Raw genomic sequence first — 23,541 nt, forward strand, 5'->3', positions numbered from 1 at the left:
TTGCTGTGGTCTCAGGCCATGAGGCAGATTTAATGGCTTTTCTGCATTTTTTTACCCTAGAACCGTGCACGAAAGAAAAGGCTGAATATCATAATTGTAGCAGAAGGTGCCATTGATTGCCACAACCAGCCTATAACTTCAGAGCAAGTTAAGGATGTAAGTATCAAGCTGCCAATTAAATCTTCTACCAAGGATATACGTAACTGAATGCTTCTCTTCCACATAGTGTAAAGAGTGTATCATTTCTCTATTAACATAATTAGCCTTTCTTTATATGGTTGATTGCATTTTAACCATTTCAGGCGATACAATAAGTATTATATCTGTGTCCTTTAGCAGTAACGTAATCTCAGTAATTATGATTATAACCTAGCTGCTGCCTTTTAAAAGGCATAAAACAAACATACAAATACAAATGAGTATACTATGTTATTTGGGTATTTTGTAGGACCTGGTCAAAACATTCAAAACAAGGAGGATGCCTTCAGTTCTCAGTGCTGAACTGATTTTTGTTATCAAATTATATCCATTATATGAACTAACTTTGGCACTTATCAACTTGGCTACAATTCCGGCAATTTGAGCCTGCTCTATCGTCAAGGCTTCTCAGAACTGTTTCACTGTTCAGCCAGACAGTGACCCAGAAGTGCTATAAAAGGGAAGAAAAATCTTCACTTTAATGTGGATTGGAAAATAGTTCCAAGATGAGTAAGATGCTGCTGCACAAACCACGAGGAGGCCATAACTTACCTTGACATAGTATGGGTTTCTTCCGTGTTTGCAAGTGGGGGTGGGGTGGGGTTGAACACACAACCTTTCAAAATTGTGTGGCCATTCCCTGCTGCATACGCTTTACCTTTGCTTCTGCCGCCAACACATTTATACTTGTAAAAATTCTTTTAAACCTCCTCTGACTCAGATGTAGAGTCTGGACTGTTTGGACTTTACTTTCTGTCACCTCAGCACACTTTCAAGTTCTTTGTGTGGTTCCTTACCCCTTCTCCACTCCCTCACAATGTACAAAAGGGAATGCCAAACAGGGAGATCCCACGGTAGTTCAGATAAAAGATCTCCCTCTAACTCCATATACCAAAACCCCTTTCTGTATCACTTTCTGCATCCTGGGTTAAGAAAGATCTTGCATTCAGGTTTTCACTCCTGTACCTCAAGGCCTTGTCCCAAAGTTACCATACATGGAGGTAGGTGAAGAATTAATGCCCAAACAGTCCCACTAAGATGTCCAGTCAAAGTCTGGGGCTATAGGGTCACCCACTGTCAGGTTGTAATTCTTAATCTTGATTGGAAAGAAGCCAGATTCTCAAGGAATCTTGCCCCACAAACAGAGCAGACTATTCCAGTCTGTTTGTTCAGAAAGAAAAGTTTTCACAGATCTGGAGTTAGGAGAGTACAGACTTGATTGTAACAAGGAATAGGACATGACTGGGTTTTTTCCTTGCTCTTACTCCTCTGTATACAATGGCATATATTTTTACCTCAGCCTTGTAAGAGACATCAAAAAGTATTATTTTGTTTGTATAATATTTGCGCACTAGAGTTAAGTAATTTCAAAACGGTCTGCTTTAATTATTATAGGGAACAGTCTTTCAGGATGAAGATAAACAATAGTTTTTCAAAGACTCGAAGTGGGAGTAGTGGTGACATCGTTGCCAGTGCTGTACACACTTTTTATTATTATTATCCTGCTGTTTCTTCTAGTCAAACTGGTTCTGAAACCTTGCCACCTTCACTTTTTAAAAATACTTGCTTACATAGGGATCAATTTTGCTTGTCTTAAGGTTAAAGGGATTTGAGAGCGTTGCTCCATCGCTATTAAAGAACCCTAACTCTTCATAATCTTTGTATTGTATGCATTCTTAAAGTTTTAAACTAGGATTTCCACCTACTGTTCAGGCACAATAGTACCCCAGTGTGTTTCTGCAGCTGTTACAGCTCATAATCCTATTCTCGTCTTTAACTTGACACTTTGTCTTTTTTGTAGCTTGTGGTGCAGCGACTAGGGTATGACACTCGCGTGACTATCCTTGGCCATGTGCAAAGGGGAGGCACTCCCTCTGCATTTGATAGGATTTTGGTAAGTAGATGCAGGCGGCCTGTGTGTTCATCACCGCTGTTTAGGGTGTGACGTAGTTCCTTGTCCTCATTCAGATTGTAGAACAGTCACAAATGCCACTGGCTCTCTAGTGTGTGGGGTAGTGAGAAGAAAGTCATACATAAATGAGCAAGTCATGGATTAAAATTTGTACTCAGCCATTATGTTCTCTGGATTTTGGACAATAAGTGTCTCTCAGCCAACCTTTAGGATAAAACAAGGTAGAACCATGTATGTCACCCTGACCTAGGAGGACTAGGTAATTCTGTAATATACATACAGCATCTAACACTGAAATCAGTTTTCTGTCTCATAATTTCCCGTTGCAACATTTCATCAAAATGGCTGGTCCAGAGTAAATGAAGTCATAGCATATGAGGTCTGCACATGGCAGCCCTTAGCACAGAGCTAGCCTTCTGAAGAGTGCTATCTGTCCACCACTCATTGTCTTCTCCATAGGAAAAAGGGGAGAATGGATAAGCAGTATTTGTGGCAGTGGGGACTGGACTTCTTTTTGCCTGTTTCCTGCAAGATTTGACCTTCCAGCACAATGAGTTGCTGACCAGGGAACAGCATTGGAACCTCCAAGGACATATGTAGGTGCTTAGCAAAATGGAAGTAGAGGCCCATATAAATAAAGAAGTAGACTCTTGATCAGCTATGGAATTATGTACATGATTTAGGAGCTCTTTGCCTTCTCATCTGTTCCGCGATAGATTTTAAAGCAACCTGTGGTCATTTGTTCTTATAGTATTGTAATAATTATACCTCCCTATTTCTACTTCTGCGAAACTGTTCTTTACAAAGAACATTCTGTAGATGCTTGCTGGCATGTATCAAAGTCTGCATAGCCTCCATGCAAAATGTTCTCGTATGGTTAGAGGTTTCTTATGGATTTCTTATGTTTTTTTTTCATTTTCAGGCAAGTCGCATGGGTGTGGAGGCTGTCCTTGCCCTTCTAGAGGGCACACCTGAAACTCCTGCTTGTGTAGTCTCCCTGTCTGGAAACCAAGCTGTCCGCCTGCCTTTAATGGAGTGTGTGCAGATGGTGAGTTGCTGAAAAAAAGCAGTTGTGTTTGTTCATTGACACTCTCTTGTTGGTTAGCCATCAATAGTCAGTTGTTACTTGGAGCCTGGAAAGATGTGAGCAGAACTCTTGTCCACGTTGGGCACAATGAACACCAGTCATTCCTTCAGTGACAGTAACTGGGCTATTCTTTCCTGCCCCATGAATCTTGACAGCAAACAGCACTGCTTACCTTTTGTAATGCAGATGCCTTTAACATAGTAGCTGCACATTTATATTCGCAATGAGTCTCTTGCTATCTAAACTCTCATTTCTTGTGGCTAGTTTAGTGACTACACAGTAACACCCACATACCATAATACACATACATACCAATGAGCTGCATGCTGAGATTATTCTGGTTTCCCAAAACCTTCACAATAATGTTCAGTTGAGGTGTTCTATATGTTGCAGTCTTATAATGCATGTTTTGAGATCATGAACCTAACAAAATATAGTCCTTTCTTGTTTATTTCTGATTTTAAAATTTATGCTTTAACTTTCCCAGGCATTGAGGTAACATTGGCTGAAGTGCTGGGCTGGTTAAGAGTCCAATTATATGCATGTCTACTGAGACACTAGTCTCATTGAACTCAATAGGCCTTATTTCTAAGTAGACAGATTGCATTATAAATCCCACTGAAATAATTTGGATTTACTAACCTGAACAAGGCTATAAGCGATTGTCACCATTCGGAACTACTTCATAGCCTTCTAGTATTGTGATAGATAATATCATTTTCTAATAAATTATGACTTTTTTTCTTCTTTATTTCAAAAAGACCCAAGATGTACAGAAAGCCATGGATGGAAAAAGATTCAGTGATGCTGTGCAGCTTCGTGGAAGGTACTCCTCTGTTGTTTATTTCTCTGCTGGCAGCAATAACTTTTCCAATAAATCATAGCTAATTGTGTTAAGGCAGGCATAGGCAAACTCAGCCCTCCAGGTGTTTTGGGACTACAACTCCCATCATCCCTAGCTAGCAGGACCAGTTGTCAGGGATGATGGGAGTTGTAGTCCCAAAACATCTGGAGGGCCGAGTTTGCCTATGCCTGTGTTAAGGGATTATTTTTCATGGCTAAGGAATAGGGGGCAAATAGATTCTTTTACTCTAGTTTCTAGTGTACACATTGTAACCCCAAAATCCCTCCAAAGTTATATGACTATTCTAGGCCAATTCTATACCGGGAAAAGGAATTCACTACCAGTATTATCTCTGCAGAATTTAAAATGCCATTTCATCAGAAATGGTGCTTGCATTGCCTTTCGCAGTTCATAGAGCACATAATATTGAATGCTAAGTGGGTATCAGTTGTGGAGTTGCATAGGGAGGAGCAAATGTTATTTCTGAAAGATTCCCTCAAATGGCAGATCATAAGTAGTCATTTGCCTATCTCAAATGTGTATGAGACATTTGTTGTTGTTGGCATATGTCTATCTCAAGAGACATGGGAGTGTGCCTCTGGAGGTGAAATCAAACCATTGAAAGCGGAGTGAAGATATTTCCCATTCAGTCCTCTCCAAAATAAATCAAGTTGCACGAGGGAAAATCATTCACATTCTGTGATTTGTATCCAATGAAGTTGAAGGGCTGATAATGGAAAGCACTGGTGGAAATGGAGGAGTCTACCAGCCTAGCCGGGAAGGGGGAGATTTTTCACCAGTTCCCCCTTCCACCTGCAGTCCCCTAAACCACATCTCGCATTGTGCCATTGGTTCCCAAGCCAACTAGGCTGGGTTGTGTCTGAAGCAGAATTGGTGACTCTGTCAGCAGAGTGACACCAGTGGCTACAACCTATGTCTCAAATACAATCTACCAAGTAACAAGTAAAGATACATAGTTACTAAATGCTCTGAGTGACACTTTAGGTTAGAAAAATACCTCAGTATTCTCTAACATGGTGAAATAGCTTTATTATTCAGACAACAGCGTGAAAATATCGTTTTCTGTTGCAGGAGTTTTGAGAACAACTTGAATACTTACAAGCTGCTGTCTACCAAAAGGACGGCTGCTGACCTTCCCAAGGTACTTCGTAGATAGTTGTCAAGTTGTCTGGCTAATTCCTCATTCCTGTGTCCTTAGGGTGGCCAATTAAGTGCATCACCAAGAAAGGGCATGCCAATTTGCATAAAAATTGAAAACGCTGATGTATATGAATTTAAAAATAGTTGCTACAGTTTAAATAGAAACACCATCCTGCCATTGTGGGGAAGACCTTTCTCCTTACTCAGTTTGCTGTCCCAAGAGCTAATAAATGGATGGCTTACAGCAAACATGCCAATCTGTAGACTGGCCCTTCTTCTTCCTCCTTACGGTTCTTTATACTTTTCTTGCTTTTCAACTGCTTTCAAATAGAGGACTATCCTCTGTAATAGTAGAAGATGCTACGTGTTTTGTTGAGAAAGCATCTAAACACACACAGCAGGTTGTTCAGAATTTTGAAAACTGTCTCCATGGAAACATCCATGGACTATGGACTTGTATATTGGGTTGAAGCCTGGCGGGCAGTGATCTAAATTTTGTAAATATAGCATTTTGTCAACAGTCTAAATTTTGTAAACATTGCCATGTCTATTTCCTTGTTTAAACTACCAAAATACCATTTTTCCTGAAAGGTCTAGGCCTTTCTCAGATACTAATTCCATGTCTAGTTGTGAAATTCAAAGGTGTACCTTACGAGAGGTACTGAATGCATCTATATACCGCAAGCTGTGTTACAGTGGTCTAGCAGCTGGTCAGCTGAACAGTATTTCAAAACCAGGTTTTTTGCCCAGTGCTAATGTATGTCGGGAGAAATGTACATACTGGTTTTGCAAAATGGCTCAATAAGTGGGCAGTATCTGCAGCTACAGTTTTACTTTTAAATCTTTCTGTTTTCTTTAACAGGGTGATATCTCATGTAGCGTATGTAAAAAATAAATAAATAAAGTGACTAACCTTAGCAAGGTCTTTTGCTTGCTAGGTTGGCAGGCTCTCTTATTTTTGCATGGCAATGGGATTTGCTATATAGTTATTTTTGTTTTTCGACTGTGCACTTCTTTGCTTAAAGCTGGACAACCAGTATGCTCTTCAGTTTTGCCACAACTTTGATTTACACCAAGCGTGCCTTTGCAGAAGCTTTAATAGAGCGCATAAGACGTGCTTATTGTGAAGTTGAAAGAATTCTCCAGAAAATGCGAAAGGTCCCCATTTATTGTCATGGTGAAAAGGTAGAAAAATGCCATGTATTTCAAGAATCGCTTGAAATATCACATGACTTTTATACCCCTCATTTTCAGTTCCGCTATTTTTATATGACTTGGCATAGGCAGACATGGTCCTCTGAAAATACCCCTTGTTGTGAGGCCTCCTCATTTTCCATACAAAAAGTGACATAAATGGCTCCACGTGAGGCCTGGCATACTACCAGACTCTCCAGTAGGGCTGCCATTTTTGTGATTAAGAAGGTAGAACAAGCATGAGCAGGTTGTGCTTTGTTTGCTCCTTTCTGAGACTCATAAGAGGCAGATCATACATTAAAATGGCCTTGAAGTGGCTCTCATTTTTCATTTATGCCACAGAAGCTTGCAGGCTGAGGAGAATTCCAGCCATTCTTGCAACATTGGCAAGCATGAATTAATTACCAGAGACCGTGAGAGCCATAGGGAAGGAGGGGTTATAAGGGAACCAGATTTCCAGGGAGGCACTCCCAACATAAGATTCTTTCTTAGAAAGCACAGGAGAAAGATTCTTCAGAAACATGTTCTTTGCTGAAATGCTGTGCAGAGGTGGGAATAAGGCCTCAGTCAGAGGGGTGAAATATAGGCCTGTGCTTTCCAAGAGCCCAAATTTTCTCTCAAGGGAGCTGGTAATTGCCGATTTAGTCAATTGTCTAGATAAGAGTAGACTAGCCTCCTTAAAGACATGCTCACATTCCAGTGCTGCTATGAAACAAGATAGCAAATGGGCAGTAGATAATGAAAGGAAAAGATCATGGAGACAACTGGGCGGCCATGGTTTATTTTGATCACACATTGGCCTGCTTCTCACAGACAGTTGATAAGGAGGCAAACCTCTTTCTGCCTTTGTCATTTCAGGTTGGAGGCTCATGTGACAATGTGCACCTTAAAAGCCCTTGCACAGAACTTTCCATGTGCAGGAGACTTTAATGAAATGAGAAGTGACATTCTGTCACGTGAACATTGCCCTGTAGTCTGAATTCTCACAGTCCAGACATAGGTTTAGGGGTACTCTCATTTTGACTCAAGAAAAATCACCATTTTATAGTTCAAATCAGGAAAAATAAATACAATAAATGAACAAAAGTACAAAGATTCACAAAATGTTTAGGGGTACCCCTGCATCCCCCCAGAAAAAAGCACTGGGTTTGGCACTTCATCTGCTGTTTATGAGAACTAGGTCATAGTTGCTATTGGAGACGGGAGGTATATTATATTGCCTGCAAAAGGGCTTGGGGAACATTAATTACAGGCCAGTTTTGCCCCCCAGTGCAACTAAACTTCATTAACTCAGAACCACAAATAGAATTCAGAATTATTTTATTCAGCCAGCTCATGATTCATCACCCCTTGTCTATGTTTAATGAAACTATGTAGACGGTCCTTTAAATGACTTGGTGTGGTGGCTGTCGTCATGTGAGCTATTTGTATAGATCTGCTTTAGACAAGCCATGTTTCTCCACATCAATGCAAACCTTTTCTTCTCAGACATTTCTGCTAGCAGTTTTTTTTTTGGGGGGGGGGAGATGCCCCAAGCACATGCTGAGTTGTCCCACATAAGTGGCTTGCCATGTATTGACAGGCAAGTCTTGGAAGCCACAGAGTGATGAGCAGTGCACTCCTATACATATCTATTGGATGTAAATCCCACAGAGTACAATACGGCTAAGTCCCAGATAAACAGGCACAGGATTGCATCCTTGAAATATCAGTCAGCCTTGATTCTGACATCTGAGTTATGAGATCCAACTACATAAATAAAGTGTATTGTGGAGATGATTACAGTGGTACCTTGGTTCTCAAACTTAGTCCGTTCTGGAAGTCTGTTCCAAAACCAAAGCATTCCAAAACCAAGGCACAATTTCCCATGGAAAGGAATGCAAAATGGATTAATCCATTCCAGACTTTTAAAAACAACCCTTTAAACAGCAGTTTAACATGAATTTTACTATCTAACTAGACCATTGATCAGGAGTCAGCAAACATTTTCAGCAGGGAGCCGGTCCACTGTCCCTCAGACCTTGTCGGGGGCCGGATTATATTTTGAAAAAAATATATGAATGAATTCCTTTGCCCCACAAATAACCCATAGATGCATTTTTAATAAAAGGACACATTCTACTCATGTAAAAACATGCTGATTCCCGGATCGTCCAGGGGCCGGATTTAGAAGTCGATTGGGCCGGATCCGGCCCCCAGGCCTTAGTTTGCCTACCCATGCCATTGATCCATAAAATGAAAGCAATAAACAATGTACCGCAGTCACATAATCAATCAATCAGTAGCTGAACTGGGTTCCACACAGTTGCAAAAACAAAAAAGCCACAAAACCGCAAAATTAATAGCAAACATAGACAGACCTCAAAACGGAAGTGTGGCACTCAAAACAAGCATGTTTGGCTTCCGAAAAAAGCTTGCAAACTGGAAAACTGCTTTGCATTGCTTGGGTTCCAAGTTGTTTGAGTACCAAGGTGTTTGAGAACCAAGGTACCACTGTACAGGAGAGAGAGGAAAGCAGGCGGAGATCCCCCCAGTGCCTGCTCTAGCTGCACTTTCTCTGCCCCTCGTCGGGCTATCTAATAATGTAAGGGCCCACATTAATTGAGTCAAGCATCTTTGACAAGATCCAGGATGTGGGAAATTTTAATGTGAGGAAGAAGCCAGAAAAGAGTGTCCCTTGCTTGAGAAAAGATTTCTACATGTCACTCAAAATTTGAACATGTGTAATCTCCTCCTCCTCCTTCCTTTTTTTCTTATTTGCTTCTTAGTTTGCTAAGATGGGACAGTGTAGTTCATGACAATTTATCTGAAAGCAAAAGAGGGGATAGTGGTGTTCTGTCGATCAGCATTTTGAGTACTTAGGTTACAGAACTACAACCAATAATTACTTCATTAAATTTGTTTCCAAGTGTTAGATACATGAGAAAGCAGCATCTAAATGAAAAAAATAGATGTTATTATTATATTATAGCTCTTCCTAAGCACAGCTACTTTAAATTTATATATTCTGTATGTGAGCACAAAATTGCTAGATACAAGCGGTGCTTCCTTGAGGGGCAGTAGATGAAGAAATTAAACATCAATCTGAAAATCAAAATCTTGTAATACAACATTTTGTGCAGCATATAACCAATTGTGACAGACTGTATTCTCCTCAAGAGAATTGGTTGTGGCAATTGTGTAGTTTGAAGTTTGTATTTTTACGTCGTGAACTGCCCTGCGATCTTCAGGTGAAGATGGTATACAAATTTAATAAATAAAAATAAAATTCATGTTCTACCTTATGTACACATCAAAGGTGCTTAAAAGGTGCTAGAATAATGTTATATCCCACACTTGAGCAAGCTAAAGGCAGATAGGATGGCAATAGTTTTATAACGCTGAAAAGAGTGGTTGTCAAATGCCAAACTGATAGGGTTCTCACATACTTTAAAACGTTGTTAGGTGCTGGCAATAATGAATCATTCGCTTGTGCCTTAGCTCAACACAATACGGCATGTGGCATCACATACTTTGGTTGCAGTGGGCCAAGGAACAACATTGCACAAAAGCCATGTATGCATGCATATGGTTATTTGGGTTACAATTCCTATTCTGAATAAATTTGTTTCTGTATGCAATGCATGTGCTTGTTTCTCAATGCTGGGTTATTGTTACGCCAGAATCTGGACTGGATAGTTCAATGCCTCACGTTTTAATTTGGACCTGCTGCTGATTGCAAATAGCCGAACACTCCCTAAGTACTATGAATGGTTGACCCCACAAGCTAAGATTAGTGTTTTCTAATGTTTTAAAATTAAGTTTTCTATAATGTGATGGGGTTCAGAAGGTAAGGTGTGTGTCTTGCTTTCTTTTGATGCACTTTTATATATTTGTCACTGAATATACGGTTAGCAGCAGGATAAAAGGTAAACTGGATGTTCAGATTTACCGCTTGATGATTCCTTTTTCCTGCCATGGGGTTTATGTTCCTGACTATATTTTCTCTCTCTTCTGCTGCAGACTAACTTCAATGTAGCTGTTTTAAATGTTGGTGCTCCAGCAGCTGGCATGAATGCTGCTGTTCGCTCTGCCGTGAGGATCGGTATAACCGAAGGACACAAAATGTTCGCTGTCACTGATGGATTTGAAGGCTTTTCTAGAGGGCTGGTTCGTATATCCCAAAGATTGTATTTTTTAAGAAATCTCAATACTATGGGAAGTGTTCCAGTTGCTGGAAATCACAGGAGGGAGAAGAATTATTGTGCTCAGGGTCTTGCCTGAAGGTTTCCCACAGGCGGCTACTGTGAAAACAGGATACTGGATAGGCCACTGGCCTCATCCAGCAGGCTCTTCTTATTTTCTTATTCTTAATTTTGTTTTAACTTGCCCTCTGGCAGGCCCCCAAAACTTAATTTTCCAGCTCTCAAAATGCACTTTCATACAAAGATTGGAATTCAAAGAAACCAGAGCTAGGTTTTCCGCTGATAGCTACAATGCAATGGGAATGGAGAAGAGAGGGTCCTCCTTGGGGAGAACATATGTCGACTGCAGAGATAAATTTAGTGAAATTTGTTGCGGGAGGGGTGTTTGTGAGGTATTTTTAGAACACTAAACACAAGTGACCAACACCACCAAACAACACGGAGCAGGAGTCTTGTTATGACAGATGGATATTGTGCATCTCCCACAGGAGCTCTCCTCATAGAGGCAAGAGCAGTTTCAAATATAGTAAAAGCATAACGGTTTGATCTATTTTTGCTTGGATTGCAGCTAATTCTACCCCCGTACGTCTAAAAAAATACCCTTAAAATCTTCTTGAAGAAGAAATGATTAACTATGTTTACATGAAGCGTTTGCTTCTTTGATACTTCCTGAGAAATCTTCCATATCAGATTCAATATATTTGGTCTCAAGAGTAGCTTTGAAGTGACCTTGGCAAGAGGCCATATTTGGCAGTTTGCCTATCCCAGAATAGCTGTGGGAGTATGAAATCTATGGAGATAAGAATACACGCTAGATAACTATTTCTGAAATTATATCACAAAATCTGTTGTGTTTGATTCTTGTTTCTCAGTTGTGGTGGTGTTTGTTGAATGCTACATTTATAGTGTGCCCAGTGCTGGGACTCCTGATGTGGCATGTTTATGAGTCTATAATATATTATATATGTTATTATTATAAATTGTTCAAAATAAATCCAGATTGCCTCTTTGTTAAATAGGTAGAAATTAGCTTGAACATTTCAGAGCATCTCTCAACTGCATCACGTTGTGACACTTCTTAGGACTGCAGAGTGGTAGTCAACTTAAGTTTTACTCAGAGTCGATCTATTGAAATTAATGGACCTATCATTTCAGTTTGTCTTCTCTGAATAAAACATAAATTAATACCACCTGCAAAATTTCATTCCCAAACCATTGACAAGTTGCTTTCCACCATAAGGAGAGACCATTGCTCAAAAGTACTAAAAATATAAATTTATCTGTAACTTTTATTATTACTTTTATTTACTGAATTTATATACCACCCTGTACCTGGAGGTCTCTTGTAAGAATCCATTTGGACTTCCATTTTGTTTAACCCATTAGATAAAGTTAGAGCTGAGCCAAAATTTATCAGAAGACATTTTTCTGAGATTTTTATTTTTCTGAACCCCCTTTACCCTGCAAAAAAGAGAAAGCCACACCAAATGTTCTGTGCCATAGTTTTGTTGGAGCCACCATTCTCTGTCCCTCCATGTCCTTGAACGTCACTAGATCTGGGGCTTTGTGGATGACACAAAATGGTGGCCAGACTACCAGCACAGTTAGCACTTGCAACAACAACAAAACACACACACACACACACACACACACACACACACCATTGTGGGAGTGGAGAGAAAGAAACTGTGCTGCTGCCAATGCTAATACCGAGCCACATCTCGGAGAAGCTGTCACCATCTTTATCTTCCCCCTGGAAAAATGTGTTGATTTCCCCAGTTTCTCTGCTCACAGAGTGGAGAATATTGAGAGGCCATCTGCACACGAAAAACATCTGAAGGAGTGCCAGAGCCCCGTGCCACATTCTGTGACCTGCCACTGTTTTTGTTTCTCTTCTCATATTAAAGGAATGCAATGTTTTTGTGCAATTGTTCAGGACAGAAGGTGTGTAGCCTTCCCTATTTCATTAGATGGTACCCTGGTCTATTATCCTCTCTGGAAAAGTGGAAGTTGAAAACTGAACTGCAAGAAACATTGGTTTGGACCCGCTGTACAGTGTAGTGCTGAACGAAGTTAACTTTTGTATCCATTGCAGAAATGACCTAAAATGTGTATCTAAACTAGGGCTTAGTAATTCAAAAACTATGTCTTTTTTTGTTTGGAATTATAGATCAAAGAAATCAGCTGGGGAGATGTTGGAGGTTGGACTGGCCAAGGCGGGTCAATTCTTGGCACAAAACGGTAATGTGATCTTTCATACTGATATCTTCGAGAAAATTGACTTTCACTTGTGTGTGTGTGTGTGTGTGTAATTTAGTGTGAAGATTTATATACAGACTTGATGCAGCAGTCAATAAAGGGGAAATTATTGTGAACATTGCTAGTGCAGACTTTGGAAGATCATAGGGGCTGCAGAGCGAGAGAAGAGGACTGTGAAGTCCCAGTTCTTGAGCAGATCTGCTTATGCAACATTGGATTCTGCCTCATAGTTTTAATTAATGCTTATTATAAAAAGGGAGAGAAGACTTGCTTAATGGTGTGATAGAAGGAGCTTCTATAACTTGATCCTGAAATTTAAATGTTTTTACCTCTGCATGTATTATAGATATTGTAAAGGGGAAAATAGAATTTTTTTAAAGGAACATAATTAATTTGCAGTTACATTTTTATGAGGTATAAAATGTGTGTAGGTTGGACAATGTCAATCAGTCGTCACAGGAAGCAAAGGCTTTTCACAAAGTGCTATAACGTAATAGTTTAGAGACTGGGTGTAACCTTCAAAAGTAAGATGTGGAAAAACACTTAGTGTAAAAAATTATAGTCTCTTTTAATCATATAGCCTTAAGTGCCCTGCAAAAAGCCTTTTTAACAGAGATGTGTATATATTTTAGTGCACTCCCTGGAAAGTATTTGGAGAAGATTGCAGAACAAATGAGAACTCATAACATAAATGCCCTCCTGGTAATTGGTGGATTTGAGGTATGTCACTTTGTTTTGTTTCCCTTGTAAATTCTTGTTAAATGAGCATGTAACAACTGAAATATTGTAGTCAAGGATCAATGCTAGAATTTAGATTCCAATAAGACTAGCAAGATTATTTAATTTAAACCTAACCAATCAGTTCACAAGGTTCCAATATGTTAAATGTCTAGCTATTAACTAAGTTACGTTACATTTATGTAGTAGGAGTTGGAACTCTATGCGGGGTTTCTATTTTCATGTTTCTTATTATGCTTAGAATTATGCAGTGGGTATTTTTTAAATGAATTGCATTTAATTAATCTTCCCACAGCATGGTGCCAATTCTGAAAGCCAAACTCCTGTTCAGGAGTCCAACTTTCCTAAACATGGCTTTTGTAATCCTGTTATTTAATCAACATCATTGAAATACTGATGTCATCCATGTAGGATTGGGGGTGGGGACCTTAAATTTGTAAGATTTTAATTCTCTGTGTTATACAAAACTTGGAGGAATGCTTAGATGTATTTACAGTATTATGCTTGTCTGTTGTCTTATATATTCTGTTTTGGCCTTTCCTAGTGTGTCTCTGTGGCTGGCAATAGATAGTCGTTTTCAAGTGTGTTGAGAGAGAGGCTTCACTTCCCATCTAGTACACATTTGTTTCTGTTCTACTAACATCTGTAGTGAAACAGAATTTTGAAGCATTGCGAAAGCCTGTTTACCAAATGTGTCATGAGCAGTGATTCCCTCTTTCAAATCACTTTTGACTCTCTGGAAAAAACCAAACAAACCACTATTTCCAGCATGTGTGTGTTTGTGATACAGTAATCAAACCCCTCTGCTCAAACCCCATCCATGTTGCAAGCCTTGTTCTCCTGTTGTCCCCTCTAATTCTGCATTCGTTACCACATGTGCCCATCAGGCCTACTTGGGACTTTTGGAACTGTCCGCTGCCCGGGAGAAATTTGACGAGTTCTGTATTCCCATGGTTATGGTTCCTGCAACCGTATCCAACAATGTACCGGGTTCTGATTTCAGCATTGGTGCAGACACTGCTCTGAACACTATCACTGATGTAAGTTTCTCTTCTCTTGGTGCATGCTCACTAACATAGCTATCCCAGGTGCTGCTGACCACGGCTGGAGCTGGAGACTTTTGTGAACCAGAACGCCCCCAAAACATGATTGTGGCAGAAACTAGGTGTAAATACATGTGCGTGCACGCGCACACACACACACACAGAGAAGGAAATTTTTTTTTATTAGCCCATCGATTTCAGAAAGTTTTAAAGTTTTTACTTTATTCATTCATACAAAAATTACTGTATTTTTTGCACCATAACACTCACTTTTTTCCTCCTAGAAAGTAAGGGGAAATGTCTGTGCATGTTATGGAGGGAATGCCTACGGGTGGCATGTCTACAGATTTTCCTCCTCTAAAAACTACGTGCGTGTTATGGTCGGGTGCGTGTTATAGAGCGAAAAATATGGCATATCGCACCTTTCCAAAAATTTGATCTTCAATGTTTTTTACAAATACCGTATTTTTTGCACCATAACACTCACTTTTTTCCTCCTAAAAAGTAAGGGGAAATGTCTGTGCGTGTTATGGAGGGAATGCCTACGGGTGGCATGCCTACGGATTTTCCTCCTCTAAAAACTACGTGCGTGTTATGGTCGGGTGCGTGTTATAGAGCGAAAAATACGGTACTTAAAAAAATGTAAAAACATATAATAATGGATCTAGTCAGAAAATAGCAGCGAAGACAGATAACCATTAAAAGCTCAGAGTTAATTTGGCATCTAAAAGATTGTAATTATGAATTTGGGTGAATGGTTTTAGTTAATAATCACTCTTTGGCTATTTACTCTCTGAGGATAGAAAGAAGCCTGTTTATTTCCATCACACCTCCAATGTGCTTGTGCACATCTGTATGACTTGAATTCATGTCTAGCATGCTCAGGATTTCTGATGGAAGATATACCTTTTGAAATAGAATTTTCTATTTCTGTTGCAAAGCAGACTGCTGTCGCATCACTGGAAAATAAATACACACCTGCTTCTCCATCTCCAAGGGCACTTGGTGTAAATTTTCCTCAAGCAGCCTCTTTTCTCCATTCTGTTTGGCAAACTGCTCTTTCTGGTGTCTCCAAAACATTTTATGATTTGTCATAATCTGCTTTTACATGTGTTGAAAGGCAGAGCATCCCTCAGCAACATGCAATGAGCTATATAAATCTTTAAAGAACCCTGTAAAATTTACATGTTTGATTGTAACAGGTTTCATAGGTGCAAGCCTGCTTTATTAGATGCAAAAAAAAAAAAGAGAGAGAGAGACACCGAGAGCTCAAAGCAGTTCTGCTTTTTCCTGCTGATGTCATTCTTGGCAATTAAAGTTTTCTTCCTCACAAGACACTTAACATATTTCCAGTTCTGGTACATAACATTCTCCACCTCTAGTTTTATAGGCAAACTAAGGTGAGTAATGGTCTCCTGCATGTTTCTTGTTATCCTCTCTGCTTCATGGATTTTCTTGGGACCTGTAGATCGCTAATCTGAAAGAAATGGTTTCTCCTTCTTTTGCATTATACTCAAAATGCAGATGTCACCAAGTTGGACTAGATTGTAGGTAGATGGTAGTTTCTACATTTCTTTCAGTAGAAGCTGAACCATCTTAGAATCGCCATGGCTTCTATACAAGGGAAGCATTGTGGCTGGTTTAGCATTTGTTTTCTTCGGTCAGTAGTTCTCAAATGGTGGTAAGGAAGAGAGGTTTCTCACCACTGTGATCTTCTGCTACCACGATCAGCCACTGAGGATTATGGAATGCATACTCCGTTTCCAACAGGTACAGCTTGCTCCACACAGGAACTGACCATGTGCCCTAAAGATACCTCAGAATCCCCTGCAACCTGGAAGATGTTGACGAAGAAAGGAAGTTCTAAAAACACTGGCATATATATTGCTTCCAGATGGAGGTTTAGCTTTCAAGCTTTTATTTTGGCCTTGGGCATCTGCCCATCAGGCTGCCACCTGTCGTCCGAAGACAGAAAGTGCAACATAGTTGAGAATTGCAATGCCGTTACCTGTTCTCACCTGTCCATTTCCTGTCTTCATCTGAGATTGTTCTCTCCCGGTCCTAGCTGTTACATTTGATTTTGTGAGATCTTAACCTGTCTGTCCTTTTGTCCATTTTTCTTCTCTCACCATTCGTTTCCCCTCAGTTTCTCTGTCCTCCATCTTGTTTCCTTTCTGCTTCCCTCTCTGTCTCCTTTTCTCATTCCCTGCAGTCATCTTGGGCTCAGGAGTGATTGGTTTTGTGCTTTATAAAAAGACAACTCTAGTTTACAGCCACCTCTTTCTGCTCATCTGCCTCCTCCACTGTGGTGGCTGCTCTGTTGAAGGCCACTCCAGGCCACAACTGATCGCCAGTTGAGCAAGTCTTACTGCCCAAGTGAATGGCTCGTAACCTTGGGAAGAAAGTTACCGCGTCATGTTGGAATTTGTAACAGTAAGCAATGTGAAAATTATGTGTATTTGGAGGTGTACCCTGAACATTAGGAAGAGCTCAGATTAAAATTGAGTACAATCCCATGGCCTGAAATTTTGAAGGAGAAAAATGTTCAAGAGGGATGAGAGATTCTAGAAAGTGAAATACTGAAGTCATAGTTGCAAGCATTTCTAAGGAGGAGAGAAAATGGGAGACATCTAAATAGTTCATTGTGGCTGTGCAGGGGTATGGAGGTGGAAGGAAAAGCATTTAACTAAGGACAAATACAGTAGAGTGGCTTGAACCCATAAGGACTGTGTCAGGAAGGCTAAATCTCAGAATGAACAAAGGCTTCCAGGGGTTTCTGAACACAGCAAGAATGGATTCTGTGTTCAGAGCAAGAAGGTCAAGAAACAAGCAAATTGCCTGTTTAGGAAAGGTGTTGAAGTGTTAACAGAGGATGAAGAGAAGGTAGAACTACTCAACTCCCATTTCAGGAAAAGTTAGACAAATGATATATGGATAGATTTGCAGTCCAGGATAGGTAAGGAAATAGCTGGAGAAGAGAACACATAACAACTTTAAATAAGTTGATGTCTCCAGGGTCAGATGAAGTACACCTGAAAGTGCTGAAGGGGCTCCCAGAGTTTATTTCAGAACTGCTCTCTGTAATCTTTGAGAATTTTTGGAGAATGTTTGAGAGCCTGGACAGAGACAAACGTACCTATTTTCAAAAAGGTGGGAAAGGTGGATCTAGAAAACCACAGACCAGTTGGCTTGATGCTGATACCTGGCAAAACTCTAGTCTAGAACATATTATTAAGCAGTCCATCTGTGAGCATCTAAAAATGAACGCACTGATTACTAGGAGCTTTCACAGGTCTATCAAGAATGAGTCCTGCCAGACAACCGTCTCTCCTTTACTGATAGAATGACTACTTTGGTAGATCATGGGAATGCCATGGACATAGTATATCTTGATTTCATTTTGTTGGCTGAACAAAACTACTGTTAAGCAGATTCACAACTGGTTGAACACTTGTACCCAGTGCATGCTTCTTACTGGCTCTGCATCAAACTGGGTAGCAGTATAGTGATATGTGTTAGTGTTGGACCTCGACTAGGGAGGCTGGGCTCAATTCCCTATTCAACCACCAGGCCCATTGACAGTGCAAAGGATAGACTATAAACGTGAATAGGTTTTTTACATTTAATTTGCAGATTTATAAATCGCTTCACAACCAAAAGTTAACAAGGATAAAAACAGGATAAAATAAGAGAAAATGCAAAAGGCTACACACTCTGTAAACCGAAGACAATGAAAGCATTTCTAAAATCACACAATTAGTAAAATAAAAGGACTGAGTCAGACTTCATGGAAATCCTTAAACACAAATATCTTTATTAGCTGCCCAAATATCAAAATACTCAGGACATGTCTGATTCCAGTTAGTAACTCATTCCAGAGGGCTGGAGCTGCAACACTAAAAGCCTGCTTTCTAGTGAATACAGTAGAATGCAGGAGTGTAGTTGACAGGCACTGATATTTGGGGAAGGCAATCCTTTAGGTCACTTTGTCCCAAGTTGTTTAGGGCTTTTAGTGCTAAAAGTAAATCCTTGACTTGCATATTTGCACCCAGTTCAGTTCCCTCAGCAGATGTTATATGGTGTGAATGGCATGTCAGAGCCAGCTACCTAGTTCTGCACCAGCTGCAGTGGGAGATTTAGTTCCTATACTTCCGGTAGAAACTTCTTTGAGAGGAATGAATGAATAAAATAGAACTACACGGCCAAAATCTGAAGATTTTCATCGCTTGATAGAACACTGCTATATAAAAAGTTCAGTTCTGTTAAGTTAGTGGTTGCATCATTCAGAAGTAAGAATTTAAATGCATCTTGTCAGGGATAAATGCGTCTTGCAAAAGTGCTGCTCTTGACAGGCCTTCACCAATCTGCTTACCTTTTGCTTTGGCCCTCTCACGTGGCCTTACATGAGAAACACCCTGTCCCCTTGACTTTGAAGATAGAAGAAGAGTTGTCTCATGTCGTGCTTAGCTTTGGCAAGCCTTGGCCTGCTCCACAGCCCATTGTGATGATATGACTGTCCCTAGCCTCTCTGGCATGTACAGAAAACTGGAGAGGAAGATGATGGCCGGCTACTAAGCTGTGCCTAGCTTCTTCCGTGCTCCTAATCCATTTTGAAAGCTGAGTTTGACAAGCAGGGTATAAATAACCTCAATGGTTATTTTCCTCAACCTTTCAGAAAACAAAACCGTTGCTAATTTCCTTTACTACTAAACGACTTCAGTCTCTCTGTGCTTTCCACGTTCTGCTTGTTTCACCTTTCTACTAACTTCTGCCGATCTTTCTTCTGCACCAATGCAAATCCAGCAACCTGTGGTGGGTCTACACGAGCCAAGCCCTTCTTAAAATCACCAGCTTGGGAAGCCTTTGCACTCTTGGAAAGTCAGACCTTGCATTGCCACGCACAAAGAGCCACTAGCATAAGGCCTAATCAGTAACTATGCAAAGCAAGGGCACCAAGCGTGTTGCTTATCATTCCTTGTACCACCACTTCAGGCCTTCGATGGCTGTCTGCAGTTATTTGAAGCACGGCCCCGTTTTGAGGAGTTTTGCATTCCTATCTGCATTGTGCCTGCTACTATTAGCAACAATGTGCCCGGCACTGACCTCAGTATCGGTGCTGACACTTCCCTGAACGCCATTGTGGAGGTAAGACGGAAAATACTTAAACAAACCCATGTCTGCAAGATGAAAGAGAAGAAGCGTTTCCCTTTGGTTTTATGGGGATGAATCAAAATTGTGGTTTCAAATTCTGAAGGTCACTGCATCGAAACTCCTGAAATTTAGCCAGGATCCCATGCACCAGATCTCTTCAACAAGATCAGCCCGTAAAATGCAGCTGCTGGTGGACAGGAACAAGTAGGATGTGCCATAGGGTTGTGCACAGGAAGAACTCAAAATGCCAAGTTATGCTCCCAACCATCAATCATTTTAGCTCCCTAAAATGCTCCTTATGGAAGAGCATTCCATCCTTATGGAAGAGCATTCCATCCTTATGGAAGAGTAAAGATGAGCTGGCACAAAGGTGCTTTTGATGTTCTAAATAAATGGGCCCTGTGGTGCAGGTTGGGGGGGGGGTTGCATTCTAGGGACAATCAAAAACTATGCGGTTTTGGAGCAGAAAGGTGGCACGAGCATTTAATTGCTACAAATATTATTATTATTATTATTATTATTATTATTATTATTATTATTACTCTTACATCGTCATCAGTGATTTTTTAGGGGGGAAAGATGCTGGTACTCACCATGAAGTTGTTACAATAAGTGCCACACTTGAACATTTGGAGAGAAAAACGGTGCTGGTACTGCATATTAATAATAATAATAATAATAATAATAATAATAGTAATAGTAATAGTAATAGTAATAGTAATAGTAATTTATTATTTTTAAATAATAACCCATCTGACTGGGTTTCTCCAGCCACTCTGGGCGGCTTCCAACAAAAAAGTAAAAATACATTAAAACATCAGTCATTAAAAACTTCCCCAAACAGGGTTGCCTTCAGATGTCTTCTAAACATCAGATACTTATTTCTTTGACATCTGATGGGAGCGCCACTACCGAGAAGGCCCTCTGCTTGAGTACCCCTGGAAAAAGCTACTGTTGTTGTTGTTATTATTATTATTATTAAAGATACTTCCTTTGTGGTTGCTATCCTCCAGGAATTCAGAAGAGTGTTGTAAGATCAAAACAGAGATGTTAGAAAGGCAGTCTCTTACAGCTGAAAGCAGTGTTCTTCAACCTTTGGTGGATCACAACTCCCATCATCCACAGGCCAAAGATGATGAGAGTTGGGTTTCCAGATGTGGGTGAGTTACAAGGTTGAAGAGCACTGATCCTAGAGGCTAGGGCTGCTAGCTGTGCATCAAACTCTCTCCTTAGGGAAGAGTAAAGATGAGCTGGCACAAAGGTGCTTTTGATGTTCTAAATAAATGGGCCCTGTGGTGCAGGTTGGGGGGGGGGTTGCATTCTAGGGACAATCAAAAACCATGAGATCTTCTCCAGGTGGAAGAGAAAACTCTGACTTCATAGAGGGCAGTTCTGATGTTGGATTCCCTTTGTCTGCAGTGCGAAATTTTCCAGTGTCACAGCTCCAGATGGTGATAGGGGTGAGAAGGATATGTGTGCTGAGGTTGACCAGAGGAAGGCTGGATGATGACGATGATGATTTATTGAATTTATATACAGTGGTACCTTGGTTTGCAACCATTTTGGATTGCAACCGCATCAAACCCTGAAGTGTGTACCCCCCCTTTTTAAATTACAACCCATTTTTTTGGGATTGCAACCCATTTTGGGGGGGAGGCCCCATTGGCGAAAGCGTGCCTTGGGTTACAACCTGTTTTGGTTTACAACCAGACCTCCAGAATGGATTATGGTTGTAAACCAAGGTATCACTGTACTGCCCCATGCCCGGAAGTCTCAGGGCGGTTGGATCTGAAGGACCCAACACTTTGCCACTCCTCCAACTCTTTCAAGCCAGCCCTGAAGCTGGTGTAGCTCAGTCTCTTTTATTTACTTGGAGGGAAATGTTTTGTTCTTGAAACCTAAGAAGTAGGGAGGTGCCCAAGAGCATTTCCACCCTGTTGCAAGAATCTTTCAGAGCACTGGATATGCTAGGTGTACCACCTTCAGTTCTCTCCTTTCCCTGCCCAAGACACATGGTCCTATAAAACAGGCAGTTGAAGAAACTGTTAGTTAATATTATGACAATATATATCACATGTCAGGCTCTTAAGTTACCCAACTGATTGCTTTAGAAGGTAGTAAAGTGTAAGTAACAGTTCTATCTGGATCCATATATTATAAAGTATATAACATCTGTTTCCTTGCAAGTTATATACACTTTATTTCCATGAATGGAACAGTGTTTCTAGAATGGGCTTTTCCTGCTTTCCTTTCCTACATTTACCCCCAAAATCGGATCTGGAAGGTTGGGGGATATATTGTATTTTGGGGAGGGGGCTGCAGATGAAGGGGAGAGCAGTTGGAAATGGTTGTCTCTTTTATATGTACTGAAGAGCAACTTTGGATCTGGCAGCACAATGTTAGCCATGCTTACTCAGAAGTAAGTCCTGTTAAAGTCAGTGGGACTTACTTCCAAGAATGTGGGGTTAGGATTGCAGCTCAAGCCCGTGTCATTAGAGGGAAAAGACTTGATCTCAGTCATAGCTTGGTATGTTGAAATCTAAGAATCAAGAGGAGTCATGGATTTTTGCTCCAGAAAAATGGCATTTGTAAGATTTTCTGGGGGAAAAAACTACTGGTTTTTTATGCCAAGTTTCACCTAATATTGTGTGAAGCATTGCAAATGACTTGTGGAAATCTCAGAGAAATGTTTTCGAACTAATTATCTTTAGTTCTCATGGTGCATGATAAAAACAAAGCAGTTGTGGTCCGAATGGTACTAAAATATCATCCTTAAAGGGTGGTGAGCACTTTGGTTTGAAAGTCACTAATAGACCATTCTTTGCTAGACATGCGACCGAATCAAACTGTCGGCAAGTGGGACAAAGCGACGTGTGTTCATCATTGAAACTATGGGCGGCTATTGCGGCTACTTGGCAAATATGGGTGCCCTCGCTGCAGGAGCTGATGCTGCGTACATCTTTGAAGAGAAATTTGATATTCGAGAGCTCCAGGTATGCAGATCCATATTTTACCTATTGACTACCTCAGGCTCCATTGGGAGGAAGGGCAGAATGTGCACTGAACTCAGTAAGTAATAATATGTAAATTCACTGTCTGTGGAGCAGGTATATCAACAGATTTATCACTGGCTGGTGGCTCAACGCTGCACGTGAGAACTCTTCTCTCTTGACTAGAGTTGCATTAGGGGTGATATAAAGTAATGGGATTTCTGTCTGGCAGGTCACCTTAGTGCACAAAGCAAAGGTTAGCAGTGGGCCCATTTACATCACTTGACTCACAGTCATAAATGATGCATTCTTTTTAGGCCAACGTGGAACATTTGACTGAAAAGATGAAAACCAGCATTCAACGTGGTTTGGTGCTGAGGTAAGCTGACTGCTCACTAAAGTCCCCTGTAAAAGGAAGTTGATTTGTTGTTGGGATGGTACTTTGGATGGGGAGAGAAGAATGGCAAATGTCACCACTGGAAAGTGCTGTAATTCACTGACAGAGTGCAGGTTCAATCCCAGAGTGCAGGATGAAAGGAAAAGCAGAGACCTCTGCCTGAACTCTTGGGAGAGCTCTTGCCGGTTATAGGAGACCAGACTGGAATAGTTGGACCAATAGTCTAGCCTAGTATAGGAGTAAGCATGGACCAATGGTACCAAATAGTATGGGAAACAGCCTTACTAGAAAAATTAACCAATAAACTAAAACTGACACGGGGACAAATGTAAGAAGATGCCTTCACCCCGGTATGGCTCCCTTTTATCACATACACAGCCCAA

General features: G+C 40.6%; 1 protein-coding gene across 3 annotated transcripts in view; it reads left to right on the top strand.

Annotated features, from left to right (window-relative positions):
* The window catches only part of PFKP (phosphofructokinase, platelet), a 67,571-nt gene that overhangs the window by 38,268 nt on the left and 5,762 nt on the right, over positions 1 to 23,541 (top strand). Inside the window, exons 9-20 of one of the 3 annotated variants that reach the window (XM_081834247.1) lie at positions 61 to 156; positions 2,000 to 2,092; positions 3,033 to 3,158; positions 3,959 to 4,023; positions 5,134 to 5,203; positions 10,399 to 10,545; positions 12,751 to 12,821; positions 13,472 to 13,559; positions 14,465 to 14,617; positions 19,613 to 19,765; positions 22,600 to 22,764; positions 23,079 to 23,140. In XM_081834247.1, coding sequence (XP_081690373.1) covers positions 61 to 156; positions 2,000 to 2,092; positions 3,033 to 3,158; positions 3,959 to 4,023; positions 5,134 to 5,203; positions 10,399 to 10,545; positions 12,751 to 12,821; positions 13,472 to 13,559; positions 14,465 to 14,617; positions 19,613 to 19,765; positions 22,600 to 22,764; positions 23,079 to 23,140 — 1,289 coding nt within the window. The remainder of the gene's footprint in view (positions 1 to 60; positions 157 to 1,999; positions 2,093 to 3,032; positions 3,159 to 3,958; positions 4,024 to 5,133; positions 5,204 to 10,398; positions 10,546 to 12,750; positions 12,822 to 13,471; positions 13,560 to 14,464; positions 14,618 to 19,612; positions 19,766 to 22,599; positions 22,765 to 23,078; positions 23,141 to 23,541) is intronic. The other 2 variants (XM_081834245.1, XM_081834246.1) reach the window with 2 other exon arrangements.

The sequence above is a fragment of the Podarcis erhardii genome (genome assembly GCF_964252035.2).
Source record: "Podarcis erhardii genome assembly, chromosome: 12".
Classification (NCBI taxonomy): Eukaryota; Metazoa; Chordata; class Lepidosauria; order Squamata; family Lacertidae; genus Podarcis; species Podarcis erhardii.